The sequence below is a fragment of the Mytilus trossulus genome, chromosome 2 (genome assembly GCF_036588685.1).
Source record: "Mytilus trossulus isolate FHL-02 chromosome 2, PNRI_Mtr1.1.1.hap1, whole genome shotgun sequence".
Taxonomy (NCBI): Eukaryota; Metazoa; Mollusca; class Bivalvia; order Mytilida; family Mytilidae; genus Mytilus; species Mytilus trossulus.
In genome coordinates, this window is record NC_086374.1 from 95,821,053 (window position 1) to 95,836,841 (window position 15,789).

General features: G+C 31.2%; 1 protein-coding gene across 3 annotated transcripts; it reads left to right on the forward strand.

Moving 5' to 3' along the window:
• The first annotated feature begins 573 nt into the window (after positions 1-573).
• On the forward strand, positions 574-11,986 carry LOC134708434 (NF-kappa-B inhibitor-like protein 1). 3 transcript variants are annotated; one of them, XM_063568953.1, is made up of 6 exons: positions 574-662; positions 1,245-1,418; positions 2,637-2,740; positions 3,431-3,567; positions 9,043-9,151; positions 9,814-11,986. In XM_063568953.1, the coding sequence occupies exons 2-6, from the start codon at positions 1,249-1,251 to the stop codon at positions 10,359-10,361; spliced, it is 1,068 nt and encodes a 355-aa protein (XP_063425023.1). In that variant the 5' UTR covers positions 574-662; positions 1,245-1,248; the 3' UTR covers positions 10,362-11,986. The 3 variants fall into 3 exon arrangements, with proteins under 3 accessions (XP_063425023.1, XP_063425025.1, XP_063425024.1); XM_063568955.1 differs by having other exon boundaries at positions 587-662; positions 1,230-1,418; XM_063568954.1 differs by having other exon boundaries at positions 599-719.
• The last annotated feature ends 3,803 nt before the right edge of the window (positions 11,987-15,789 follow it).

A 15,789-nucleotide genomic window follows, 5' to 3' on the forward strand; every position in this document is an offset into this window, starting at 1 on the left:
CTGGCTGTAATAGTTAAGTATGCTGTCCTGTTCAGTTTCAGCTTCTTGTTGTTTTTTGCAGATATTTATTCTTGTCCATGGATCTGTTTAAAAGGGCGCAGCCTTGTTTGTGTCCTTATAACTTTTTGTACTTGCTGATCGACAGAACGGGACAATCCACAAATTGTATATCGGCACCTGGTTGTAACTTCCAAATAATTATGACGTCTTGAAAGGCTATTATAATTTTTTTTCTTTGACGCCTTACATCGACGCATCAAAGGAAAAAATTATAATAGCCTTTCAAGACGTCATAATTATTTGGACTAACCTGGATGTTGCATTATAAATTGTGTCATGATTGCTCTTTCGTATTATCTTAATATGGTATTTACAGTTTTACTCATTGGCCTTCTACATAATTCTTACCATCAATCATGTGCGATATTCTATTTATTCAGGAAATGTATTGGACTATGAAGTATGTTTACTTAAAATCATTTTTTATGTATGACAGATGACAGGTGTACAGAGGGACTACAGAAAACGCAAAGTTTTGAAATACGGAATGTCAAGAAAAGTCCGTCGTTGACTCGAAAAATTGTGTCACCAGGTTACTTCCGGATTCACTTTCACTTTGACGAAAAACATCAACAACATTTTCATAACTTTTGCACGACATGGTAACCTCATTCAAGTTTATTTTACCCGAATTTACTATTTTTGTGTTGAGTAACTACGTTAGTAAGAAAATAGTAAAACTGGCTCCGGATTCGAAGATTAGATCAATATAATTTGAACAAAATTATTCAAATTTGGTTCGTTTGATAAATTTATTTACGAGACAATTTTTACAACGTATTATAAACGATCGGAATAATCTACTGATTGATGTAAAAGATGTAAAAAGATGGAGGGGATCGCCTGCATTGCTCTATAAACGTACTTCAAGTTCATTCAAGGATAGAGTTGAGATAATTTATTATAAGATTGTCAGAATCAGAAATATTGGAGTAACTGGACTTGGAACTAATCATTTCAAAAGAAGTAAATAAAAGTCCTAGGACACATCCTAAAAATATCTCAGTATTGAAAATAAAGAACCCTGCAAACATTACATTATTAATAAAATAATACTTTCATATATTTCATGATGTATACAAACCATATTTAAGTTACAATGTACTTTATCAACAGAAATTATGCCAGGATATTTTTTTTGCATTTTAATTTTTTATAAATTTTCATAGATGATTGCATTTTAGAATAATGGGGAAAGATGTAACAGAAAAATTGAAAAAATACATTAAAGAAGATCGACCTGGCAAATTCAAGTCATATGTGAGGAAACACAGAGTAGATGTTTGTGAAATACGTCTTGATAAAGATCAGTCTTTGTTGCATTACAGCTGTAAATATGGACAGGACGTGATATTCAGGTGAGACTATTGATTATTAAATAGAAGATGTGGTATGATATAGGTCACTGTACAGCCTTCAACAATGAGCAAAGCCCATACTGTATAGTCAGCTATAAAAGGCCCCAAAATGAGCATAGTTTACACAATTCCTTGCATATTATTTGAATGTGTACAATATCCTTGGACTATTTAATGTTATATCACAGAAATCAAGGTTCATAATTCAGCAGATTGGCACATGCTATATATATGTATTAGATATTATTGAATATATTAATGTTAAACATAATGTTCTTCTAAAAAGGTACACTGTCATGACTGTAACTATATAATCAATTGAACACCCTGTTCTTGCTTTTAACACACTGAAATGGTAAGGTTTTTTTTATTCAGGCAAAAGTTATTTGTTTGTTTTTTTGTTTGAAGCAAATTGAAAGAGAGTTTTGTTTTTTGCCTCAACTGCGACAAAAGTCACAGAAAGCAAGATATATAGGAATTGCCTTTCGAGTAATGGCAATGACAGTGTCATCCATTTCATCAATTGTTAAGTTTTATCATTAAATTAGTTTAATAGGAAGAACTTGTTATAGATCATTATATTGTGTGCCAAGTTACAGTACTCTCAGTTCATTTCAGTTTGGTGACAATTTTGAGGCTCTACCCCATGGTCATGGCCATGGTCCAGTGATTTAAATCTATTTGAATTTTTTTTTTGTCATTTTCTATACTTTTGATGAGGAGGGATAGGACCTTTATCATGACTCTGGGAACGGGTGATTTTAAGGTCTGGATTTTCGGATTAATCCTTTTGGAATCCGGGAATTCTTTTTTTTGATTTCGGGACCTCTGGATTTCGTGTTTAAGCCCAAGATTTCGGGATCAGGACCCCCTTCTTTGGTGTAATCCCATACATATATGGAACTACATGTACAAAATATATCGTTGAAAAGGTAAGTGGATGCACATAGGTCTGTAAAAACCAAGTTAAGGGAGAAAGAAGGAGCTTAATTAAAAACAAAAAGAGGAAAAGACCACTACACAGAAAACTAAAACTTGAACAACATTGACCCCAACATAAACACAAAGTCCTTAGATGAATAAATCTTTATCACTATAACAAGTCATTTATAATAAACTCGCCTCCAGTAGCGCTGAATGTTTTTTTTTTATCCATATGCATACTTATTGTTATTTGTATTTCAAAATTATTTTGACACTTCTATTTTTCATTGTTAGATACTTAATTACAAAGGACATAGATGTGACACTACAGGACAGTAATGGAAATACAGCTTTACACCTAGGATTAAAATGTGCTTTGAAATCAACAGCAAATACAGGTATAATATATCCCGGTGTTAAAAGCTAAAAAAGAGAGGCGAAAGATACCAATTCCGCAGGACATTCAAACTCATGCATATAAGTGGAAATAAACTGAGGGCCATGGGTAAACAAGGGAAAAATTCAACAGACAAACAACAGTTCACAAAACACAACAAGGAAAACTAAAGACTGATTAACGTTAACCCCATCAAAAACTTAGGTGATATCAGGTGCTCTGGAAGGTTGAGCTGATCCTGCTCCTGCTGTAGCACCTGTTGTGTTAGAACAAACCTGATAAAAAATCTTATTCAGTAGGTCACACATGAGGTCAAGGGGACTGGACTGTAGTTATGACAAATGAAACATATCCACTATCATTTGTGAAAGGGAATATTCCATATTGGTCAATCAACTCCTGATGGCATCTGTAAAATTACAAAGCGATTATTTCTACTTCATGACTTGAAACTCTTGGTATAATAGCTTCCTTTTAAAACATATTCTGGTAATGCAAAATGGTTTAAAGTAGATATTTATGATTTCAAATATGTGTCCAGAAAATTTCTGGACCTTAAATTGAACAAAACAAATAAACAAAATCTTTTAAAAAAAAACCAAAAGGAATAAATGATCACATTGACTGAAAGAAAATAAGTTTCATACATGTAAAAGTTTTTTCCATGTACATTAATTATTTATAATTTCAGTGTATACCTCTATTATTTTACCTCTGATTGAGAAATGTCCAAGTTTATTGGAAGTAGAAAATCAAGATGGGATATCATGTAGATCTTTGTTGGACAATCTTGTAAAGAAAAAGCAGCATCACGAACAAGAAGATCAGGTTAGTTTTTTCTTAATTTTTGTCTTTATCATAAAAATTTCCTCAAAAAAAAAAACTGTTTAATTTAATTTTTAGGGTACAGATTGCAGTCAATGTAATCAATACCCTTATGTGGCTGTCCAATGGTTATTAATTTTCTAAGATTTATTACTTAACTTTTGAAATAAACAAAACATACATATATATGTGCAGGCGATTTGGTGTCACAATATCTCAGTAGCATGGGTACGAATCCCAACGAGGGAAGAACAACAAATTTACAGATGTTGGGTTGATGTTAAGACGAGTTGTATATACATAATGTACACAGTTATGTATCACCATCACTGCTGGTTTTCAGATGGATAAATCTTGTAGAGTTGTCACTGGCTCAGACCTACTTATAAGCAAATTTACAGATCTAACATTGTTGGACTGATGTTTAGAAGAGTTGACAGTTGTATATAAATAAAGATTATCGTTGATCATCTCAACGAGATTGATTTTCTCGCTTGAACCGGGACGGCGAAAGCGAGAAAAGCAATTGAGTTGAGATGACCAATGATAATCTGTTTATTGCTATTTTACCTATGAAGGTGTTGTCAACTTCATGTCAATTTCGTTAGCAACGCCACATGCCTCCTTAGTTTCTAGCGATAATTTTCCATCTCAAGCAAGTAGCATGATATGAAAAATTATCACAAAAAAATGTTTAAAGGAAAAATCCACAAAATAGCGATAAATATATATATATATTGCATTGGTCACAAAATATTTTCAATCTATCCATGAAATTTACTAGGAATTTGTTAATGAAATTTATACACATTATTAAAGTTGCAAAATAATGTTTGTGTATAACCAAACTTGTCATAATAATAATAATAATATAATAATAATTCTTTATTTAAAGAGGGTTACACAGTTAGCTATAAAGCTAATCTTCCCTGAGGCCCTCATGAAAAACAATGAAATATAACAAACAATTACAAAATATCAAACAGACACACATACATGAATAATGAAATAAAAAATTGTCATGAAGTATACAATTTTCACAACAGGTAAAAAAATTACAAATTCACATATGACATATATTCATAGTAATAACATCAACAATAACAAGTTTGAGTAAGTGTGTGAAAATAATTATGCATATAAAAAACACAGCTTCTTAATGTTCCAACCAGTAATTTTTTAAATCTTTTTTGAATGAGCTTGTACTTGATGTTGATTTTTTCAGGGATATTGGTAAATTATTCCATAAAATAGATCCTGAATATATAAAAGATTTTTTATAAAGCTCTGTTTTGGCTTTTGGAATTTGTAAATTTTTGCAAGAGGCATTTCTCAAACAATATTGCTTTATTTCTTGCATTTCTTTAAATTTTTCGGTGAGATATACAGGGGCTTCATTTTTAAGGCATTTCTGCATCAAAACTGATTTGTGGTATGAGATTCTGTTCTCTACTGTCATCCATCCAAGCTGTTTAAACAGTGGAGCTGATGATGAAAGTGGATCAGCATCTAAAATAATTCTTGCAGCCCTTTTCTGCAATTTTATTATTCTGACTAGCTCATTTTTAGCACAACCACTCCAAATAATACAACAATAATCTATCAGTGGGAGAATATAACCATTATAAAATAATTTTCTTAGATCAATATTTAGAAATTTCTTGATTTTAGAGAGTAAAAAAAGTCTAGATGAAATTGATGAACATAAGTAATTAATATGGCCTGTCCAAGACAGATTAGAGTCAATTCTAACACCTAAAAGTTTTTCAATTGACGATTTTTTAAGAATATTATTTTCAATAGTTAGTACTGGTTCTGCTTGATTTAAACGCAGCCTTTGTCTTGTACCTATAACCATACATTTCGTCTGTTCCGAATTTATGAACATGCTATTTTCATGACACCATTTTTCAACACATTGGAGATCATCTTGTACTTTTAATTGCATATCAGCAATAGTCTTTCCTGATGTATGCATAGTTGTGTCATCAGCATACAGGTCAGTATGGCAGTTTTTGATGTGTAATGGAAGGTCATTTATAAACAAAACAAACAAAATTGGACCAAGTATTGAGCCCTGTGGAACACCAAAATTTATAAACTTTTTTTCAGAAAACTGATTATTTATATGTACTTGCTGCGTTCTTTCACTCAAATATGATTTAAAAAAATCAACAGTATCTTCATGGAAGCCATAAATTAGAAGTTTTTTACATAGAATTTCATGATCAACAACATCAAAAGCTTTCTTAAAATCCAAGAGGACTGCCAAATTGATATTTCCATTATTCATTTCATGTAGCCATTTATCAATAATATTAATGAGGGCAGTTTGACATGAATGGTTGGGTCTAAAACCAGACTGAGAAGGGTGTAAAATATCAAACTTTGTCAAATATTTATACAGATGTTTAGATACATGTCTCTCTATTAATTTTGATAATGTTGGCAAAACAGATATTGGTCTATAATTGCTAGCTACATTTTTTTCACCTGATTTGAAAATTGGAGCTACTTTGGCATTTTTTAAAACAGATGGATAAATACCAGTATCAATCATTCGATTAAAAATGTATGTTAAGGAAGATGCTATGAAAGGAGCACTCAGTTTTAAAATCTTTGGACCTATATTGTCAGAACCACAAGATGTCTTAACATCTAGTTTAGTTATTTCAGCAAATAGTTCTGAAACTTTTACTGGTGGAATAATGAATTTATTATGCCTTTTTTTCAAGAATTTCATTTGTACATAGTTTGTCAGAGTATTAAAATTTGAGTTGCTTGGTGCCCTACTATGCCTTAATTTTTCAACACATGAGGTGAAATAATTATTGAACGTATTAGCAATTTCTTTATGATCGGTTGTTTTATGGTCTCCACTTGTAATAAGTTCATATGGTTTTGATGGATTAGACATTTCCATAGTGTTTTAGAATCTTTTGAGTCTTTTATCATATCATTATAATATTTCTGTTTAGATATATCAATGATATATTTTGTTCTGTTTCTCCAGAATCTATATTCAGCCCACATTCCCAGTGAGTGATATTTATCTCTCATTTTTCTTGCATATGAGATTTCTTTATTGTACCATTCAGGCTGTCTGTCTTTTTTTACCCTCTTTTTCACAATAGGGGCATGTTTATTTAAAATGTTATTAAAAATATTGTACCACATTTCAATACAAACAGATGGGTCATTCTCAAATTCAATATGTTGAAAAGGTGCACTTTTTAAATCTTTTAAATAATGTTGTTCATTAAAATTCTTAAAATTTCTATAAGTGATTGTTGAATGAGAATGTTTTTTATCATACAATTTCTCTTGTCTTGTCATACATATAAAACAAGTATCTTGTAAATAACTGAAATCAACATGATAAATAAAGTAATTATCAAAATGTAACTGTAATTATAAAAATTATTAAATTTGAAAATTATTTGAATTTGAAATTAAGTTGCAAAAAATGGTGTAATTGTAATGATATTTTTTTTTTGCAATATAATTGTTATTCAATTAATCCCATTCCTTTGTGAAACTGGTTGAACCCTACTCATTGTGCCCCTATACTGTTGTCTATAGTTGTTAGTCTTGTTTATATTTAAATGAATGTGGTTTTAACTGTTGGTATGATCTGTATGTATGTATTATGTGCATATAAGAGAGGAATATATCAACTTAGCCAACAGTTTTGTTCATTTGAAAACAAATAATCAAAGTGCATGTATGCAATGAATGGTAAAGATTGTTTTCATTTAGCAGTGGAAACAAAAAATTAATCATTGTATTGTATTAAGCATTGTACAGAATGCAAATAAGTCCAAAGACAGTGACATGAATAATTAAAATTTATTCACACATACATTAATTAAAATTAACACAAATTGGAGTGTTTACTTAACTATATTTTTCTTATTTATTTCACTCATTTTTTTGTTGTTTAGTTAATGAGGGATTAAACATGTCAAATAACATAAACATGATAAATAAGGACAGGAAATGGGCTTCTTTTGATATTGATATATTGTTTTTACAAGCATTCAAAGTAAAATTATGTTAGAATCACACAGAAATATAATTTTATTATGTCACTGTCTTTTGCCTTTCTTATACACATATATTACGAATAATAAAAAGTGCATCCAAGTTCTTTCTTTACTATGTTTGAATAAAAAAAAATATCAATATAATTTAAAGAATTAAGTATATATTCTGTCTTTAGATAGAGAAAAAAACAGTTTTATAATATTTGTCTTTTCTTCTTCAGTCAGAATATTGCTAGACAAGGTAAACATTGGTGAGGTCAAGTTTAAAATATTTTTTTACATGCTTATAGTAAGTGTTGTAATCTTCCCTGATACCTAACTTGGAAATGTCCCAATAAATAACAAAAAGGTTATTGATATCTTTATAACGGTCGGGAAATTCATCATGACAAATATCAAGTTTTCTAACATTTTTAATTATCTATTTTAATCTCTTTCTTGCATCAATAAATTAAGTATTATAATCTACCTTGACATTAAATTTGAAATCCATACATGAAAGAATAAAAAAGTTTTAGGCATTTTCTACATTGGTCAGGACATTATAGTCATGGGAAAGACGTAGTTGGTCAGGTCAAGTTTTCTAACACTTAACATTAGTTTTTTAAATATTTTTTCTTATATCTCTGTATTCAATGTTAGAATCTTCCTTGACATTAAATTTGAAGTCGAACCTTCAAATAACAAAAAAGTTATTAGCATTTTACATCGGTCAGGACATTAGTCACGGGAGTACGTAGTTGGTCAGGTCAAGTTTTCGAACTCTTGAAAATATTTTTTTTCTTATTTTTTCTTATATTTTTGTATCAAATGTATTAATCTTCCTTGGTATCAAATTTGAAGTCTATCCTGTCAATAATAAAATATTTTTTAGCCGTTTCATATCGGTCAGGACATTAGTAGTTTGAAAGTCAAGTTGGTCAGGTCAAGTTTTCTAACTCTTAAAAATATTTTTTTATTTTTTTTAAATTTTATTTATTAAATATAAGTTCTCATCTTGCTTGATTCCAAATTTCAAGTAAATCCTTCAGATAATAAAAAAGTATTAAGCATTTACATTTCTGTCAGGACATTGTCAGGTCATTGTCAGGACATTGTCAGGACATTAGTGTAACCCGTGAACCATATTTAATACTTCTGAAAATACAGTAAATTCAGAAATTATTGTTTGAATCTTTTATATCGATTTGGAAAAATGGACATCAATGCAGGATTAATTATTGCGATTTCAAGCTACATACAGATATGGGGCATTGACTTTCTCTCATATTGACTTTATTCATTTGAACATTACAAAAAATCATATTAAAAGAACTATTTGTGAATCCTTGTTATTTTATTGTTTAACTGGTGAAGTTAAATAAAAAGCATAACATTCCATGCATTCATATCTCATTGCTTGGTTTTTTAAAAACAATTGCAAATTTTGTAGCCATCATTTTACAAATCAGAGGAAGAGGATGAAACTGACAACTGGCAAGATAAACTAGCAGACGAACTAAGAAATGAACATGATGACTTTTCAGGCAGATATCACAGTGGTTTGTATTATTACAGATTGAGATTGTTTTGTTTTTTTGGTAGACATTTTTCAAATTTACAAACAAAAGAGGGTCGAAAGATTCCAAAGGGACAGTCAAACTCATAAATCTAAAACAAACTGACAACACCATGGCTAAAATGAAAAAGACAAACAGAAATGGTCTTAATTTATTTTTGTTTGGAAATGTATGGAAAAAAACCTTGTTGAGCCTTTCGACTTCAGCAAAAGTAAGTGAGACACTGGGTTCCCTGAAACCCTTTCATAATTTTTTTTAATTGCAGTACATTGAATAAGAATCCTGCCTTTCATATGGAATTGATGTCATGGATTTTAGAAAAAAAAAATGGGGAATATGTAGATGGACCACAGATGATACCACACAACATTATAATGGACATAACTAAAGAACTTTATAAGTGATGTTACCCAAATTCATACTTGATATGAGTTTTATGATAATAGGCATTGTGTCATAGCATTTGGTTGAGGCAAACATATACTAGAGAACAGAAACGATGCAATTTTTCATTTGTGAAGGGTCATCACTCTAGAATGGTAAAGGTGATGCCACCAAAGAAAAGATTGATATCAAAGATATGAACGATTAATTGTGTACGATAATAACCAATTTAATATTGTATATGATATATCTTTTCATAGATAAAGATGAAGATTCTTATGCAGAGGGTTATGATGATTGGGCAGACAGACTAAGGCATGAATATCACATGAAGCATAGATATGGTGGACATCAGCCTAAAAAACAAAGGGAGACAACTTCATCCAGTCAATCCAAAGAACAAAAAGACAGTAAAGAAAAGCTTGAAGATATTAGAAAGAAAATGAGAGAAAAATATGAAGAAAATCAGAAAAGAGATAGAGAGAACAGATTATTACTTAAAAGTAAAAACTACCTGAAAAATATCACTTCTATAGAACTGATGTCTAATGAAGGTGAAATAAAATTTAATGATGTGCCCTGGCCTTTCAACAGTGATGTTAAAGAGATAAAAAATGTCATGTTTCAGTCTGTGCTATCGGCTGGTGATAAATATAAGAAGCGTTTACGTGAGGAACAGGTTCGATGGCATCCAGATAAATTTCTACAGAAACATGGTAAAAAATTACATGAAAAAGACAAAAATAAAATCATGGAAAGAGTGAAGGAAATATCCCAGGAACTTAATAGACTAATTGCTTTATTTTGATTTAAGATGGTGGAAATCTATAGACAAGAAGTAAATTGATACCTGATGTTTTCCAAGTGAGAGGGCAGAACTATTGTTTTACTTTTTACCTTAAGCTCAATTTTGTAAAATTTTTGTTTGAAAACTTTAGATATTATATTGTGACCATTAAAATGATTTAAAATCTACTAATCTGTACAGTGAAATTGCAAGTCAGGACAGAGCATAAAATCACATTGAAAGTTTAGCAATTATCTAGTTTAAACATCAATGTTTTTAAGTATTTGGAAACATGTGATAGTTAACCCACAACATTTTTTGAAAGTTGATGTTAAAATAAAACATTTTGTTGAATGAAATTACCTATGGGTTGTGTTAAGAAAAATTAATTGAACATAGCAAAGTTAAAGATTACCAGTGTTTTTTTTATTAAAATAATAGAATTTGATCATACTTTTCTAAAATTTAGTATATATATTGTGATCTGTAATGAAATATAATAAATTGATAGGTCACGACTGAAAAGTTTACAACTATAAGCCTCTCTATGGCCTCCAACAATGAGAAAAGTCTGTACCACATAGTAAAAAAATGTAGCTGAAAAAGGCCTGAAATGAAAACAACTTAAACAAGAAAATGTTAATTTCTATTGATGCATATTCATATTGGTTTTGTCGAGCCTGTGACTTGTGTTGCAGAGGCAAAACATGCGATCCTACATTCACTCCACAAATATTCCCTCTGTATTTAAAGTTTTTGAAATTTTAATAACTTTCTTCAACTTTCTTGATTTCTACCAAACTTGGATAGAAGCTTGTTTATGATCATAAGATACTATCCAGGAGTTAACTTTGTAAAAAAAATCCTTTTTATATAAATCTGTATTTTAATTATAAACATGATAAATGGACTTAGTTTTTCTTCCAGTTAACATAACATTAAACCTGCGTTTGAAGTTTTAAATTTTTTAAACGCACATCAAAAGTAGGTTAGACACATGTATAAATGTCCTGCTGAAAGATAATCAAACAATAATCAATCAATCAATAGTGTTTAGGATGCACAGATTGTATTAAAAAGAGGGCTGCTAGATTAATACTAGAAATAGACCCATTCGCTCTTTCTGCACCCTTATTCAAACACTAAAACTGGATGACAGTTGAACAGAGAATAAAATATCATAAGTTAGTGATGACATTTAAGTGCATTAAAAATGATGCCGCATCTTATCTTACTAACAAGTTTCATTATGTTTCAGACAGAAATCCATACCCCTTGAGAAATGTTGTTCAAGGAAACCTCATACTTCCTAAACCAAAAACAGAATTATTCAAAAAATCTTTTATGTATTCTGGACCATTCTTGTGGAATAATTTGCCAATACCGTTAAGAAGTATTACAAATATTAATTCTTTCAAATACAAAATAACAGATCATTTATTGAAATCAACCTAGCTGTATAAATAATATTAAAAACTGATCATGTGTTATCAAGTTGTATTGAACATTATTATCATACTTGACTTTTTATACTATAATGTATGCAATGTATATGTTTGCATTTTGTTTGAATTTTTTTTTCATTATGAGGGCCTCAGGGAAGATTAGTTATATCACTAAATGTGTAACCCTCTTAAAATAAAGTTTGTTGCTGTTGTTGTTGTTATTAAACTTAATCTATACTATAGAGATTGTGTATGCCCCTGCCATATTCCCTATGACATGATCGTTCTAATTTTAATGCCAAATTTGAGTTTTTACCCCATTTTCACGGTCCATTGAACATAGAAAATGATAGTGTTGATAGGGCATCCTTGTACTATGGACCCATTCTTATTATTGATAACTTTCCAGTTTGACAGCATACAATGTAACAAGAAGCAAATATAACATATATCAGAGAGAATTGGTTATTAAAATAATTCAAAGTATAATGTATACATAGTAGTTGCACTTGCCCAGAGTTAAATGGACATGTATAAAATTTGATAGAACATGTGCAAATTTTACCAGTGGGGTTTATGATTTTTAAAAGTAAATACTCCATTTAAAATAGTGAATGACCTTGTTAGGCAAATCCCATTACACATAAGGAGGCTTAGAGTTAAAATAATGATTAAACAATGGTCACTTCAAAGATTCAAAATTTTTAGTATCAAGGTTATATATAATTACTTAATTTGATTATTGGGATAATTCTTCTGGGTACTATTCAGATAGTGTACTATCTATGTATTCAAACATTTTAATATAACTGCTTTAACATTAATTATCTTTAAAGTACATTTGATCTTAAAAATAAATCTCATCATAAGGTAAAATAAATCTTTATAGTACAACTAACCATAAAGTATACTTAATCATCATTATCATAAAGTACAACTTATTGTTCTTGAGTTGTGTCCCTTTATAATGTTGTATGCAAGAAGTGGCATCACCTGTGTCACTTGGAAACTCAACATATACCCTCACTCACTTACCAAAGAGGAAATCCTGGATAATCATAGGTCTGTTCTATGTTCCTTTGGAATTTCAACCAAAGACGATTAACTGGATCTTCCATCCCTGTATTGGATACCCGAACTACATAAGTGTCCTTACACACCATGGTATATTGCTTGATCCCCCAAGTGCTCCGAGATACCTCTTTCTAAATTATTTACATCTTTTTTTATCAGCAATCAAAGCTGGGCTCCAAAGTTATTGTGAAAGTGCCTTTTCTAGAGGTGGCGTGAATCAGATATGGATACTTAAAAGGTCAAAAGATCTTTTAGAGTACATACAATCTAAGACTCATCTTGCAATAGTATTAAAACATTTGACTTTCTATAATTTACACAAGTATTCCCAATTCAAACCTAAAAGACAAATTGAAATAGTTGGTAATACTTTGTTTCATTAAAAAGAATGGCGAATGTAGATACAAGTATCTTGTCTTGGGGAGGGATAAATCCTACTGTGTAAAGAATTTCTGTGATTCAAACAAAAAATTCTCTGAAACTGACATTATCAAGATGCTTGATTTCTTTATTGACAACTAAACATATTTGTTACGTTTGGAAGACGTGAATTTCAACAGACTGTCGGAATTCCAATGGGAACAAATTGTGTCCCTCTTCTTGCCGACTTGTTTCTTTATAATTATGAGGCTGACTTCATACAGGAACTTCTAAGGAAGAAAGATAAGAAATTAGAAATATCCTTGAACTTTACGTTCTGCTATATAGATGATGTTCCTTCACTAAAAAATAAAAAAATTGGTGACTATGTTGTCTATCCCATTAAACTATAGATAAAGGATACTACAGATGCAGTTAAGTGTGCCTCATATCTTGACTTACATCTAGAAATTGACAATGAGGGTTGGTTGAAAACAAAACTTTACGAAAAAAGATGATTTCACCTTCCCTATTGTTAACTTTCCATTTCTATGTAGCAACATTCCCGCAGCGCCAGCATACTGAATATATATCTCCTAACTGATACGATATTCCCAGGCTTGTATTTCCTATCATGATTTCCTTGATAAAGGAATGCTGCTCACAAGGAAGCTATTAAACAAAGAATTGCTAATGGTGAAGTTGAAATCATCCCTTCGTAATTTTTACGGACACCATCGCGAGTTGGTTTTGACAGTTATGGAATTACCGTTTCACAGATGATATCGGATATGTTCCCTATCTACAATACCCTTCCCTTTTCACGAATGTGACCAACCGAATTAGACTATTTACTGGATTTGTAAAAACATAAGCAACCCGACGGATGCCACATGTGGAGCAGGATCTGCCTATCCTTCCGGAGCACCTGAGATCTCCCCCAGTTTTTGGTGGAGTTCGTGTTGTTTAGTCTGTAGTTTTTTACGTTGTGACTTCTGTACTTTTATTTGTCTGTTTGTCTTTTTATTTTTCGCCATGGCGTTGTCAGTTATTTTCAATCTATGGGTTTGACTGTCCCTCAGGTATCATTCGTTCCTCTTTACGAGTTGGTTGACAGTTATGGAATTACCGTTTCACAGTACTTCGGTACTGGCATGAAAATACGGATTTTTTGTGTTATCAAAATTTGCTGTTACAAAATGATAGAAATTATTATAAATTAAGGAATGTATCTCCCTCGTGCAAAGCTCTGATTCCTTTCACGGATTTGGCTATACTTTTTGGACCTTTTGGATTATAGCTCTTCATCTTTTATATAAGCTTTGGATTTCAAATATTTTGGCAACGAGCATCACTGAAGAGACATGTATTGTCGAAATGCGCATCTGGTGCAAGAAAATTGGTACCGTTAATCTTATTACTACCACTGGGTCGATGCCTCTGCTGGTGGACTATTAGTCCCCGAGGGTATCACCAGCCCAGTAGCCAGTACTTCGGTACTGGCATGAAAATACGGATTTTTTGTGTTATTAAAATTTGCTGTTACAAAATGATAGAAATTATTATAAATTAAGGAATGTATCTCCCTCGTGCAAAGCTCTGATTCTTTTCACGGATTTGGCTATACTTTTTTGACCTTTTGGATTATAGCTCTTCATCTTTTATATAAGCTTTGGATTTCAAATATTTTGGCAACGATCATCACTGAAGAGACATGTATTGTCGAAATGCGCATCTGGTGCAAGAAAATTGGTACCGTTAATCTTATTACTACCACTGGGTCGATGCCTCTGCTGGTGGACTATTAGTCCCCGAGGGTATCACCAGCCCAGTAGCCAGTACTTCGGTACTGGCATGAAAATACGGATTTGTTTGTGTTATTAAAATTTGCTGTTACAAAATGATAGAAATTATTATGAATTAAGGAATGTACCTCCCTCGTGCAAAGCTCTGATTCCTTTCACGGATTTGGCTATACTTTTTGGACCTTTTGGATTATAGCTCTTCATCTTTTATATAAGCTTTGGATTTCAAATATTTTGGCAACGAGCATCACTGAAGAGACATGTATTGTCGAAATGCGCATCTGGTGCAAGAAAATTGGTACCGTTAATCTTATGATATCGGACATATTCCCTATCTTCAATACCCTTCCCTTTTTACGAATGTGATTAATCGAATTAGACTATTTACCGGATTTGTAATAACATAACCAACCCGACGGGTGCCAAATGTTAAGCAGAATCTGCGAATCCTTCCGGTGCACCTGAAATCGCCCCCAGTTTTAGGTGGAATTCGTGTTGCTTACTCTGCAGTTTTTTACGTTGTGACTTCTGTACCATTATTTGTCTGTTTGTCTATTTATTTTTTGCCCTGGCGTTGTCAGTTTATTTTTAATCTATGAGTTTGACTGTCCCTCAGGTATCTTTCGTTCCTCTTTTATCCAAAAGTACAACTATGATAAATCTTAAAATTTACGTATCTATATATAATGTATGGTTAGTATACGTGAACTAGCTTAAAGCCAATCTGACCTATACATGTACTCATGTTAGAATAAGCTGATTGAC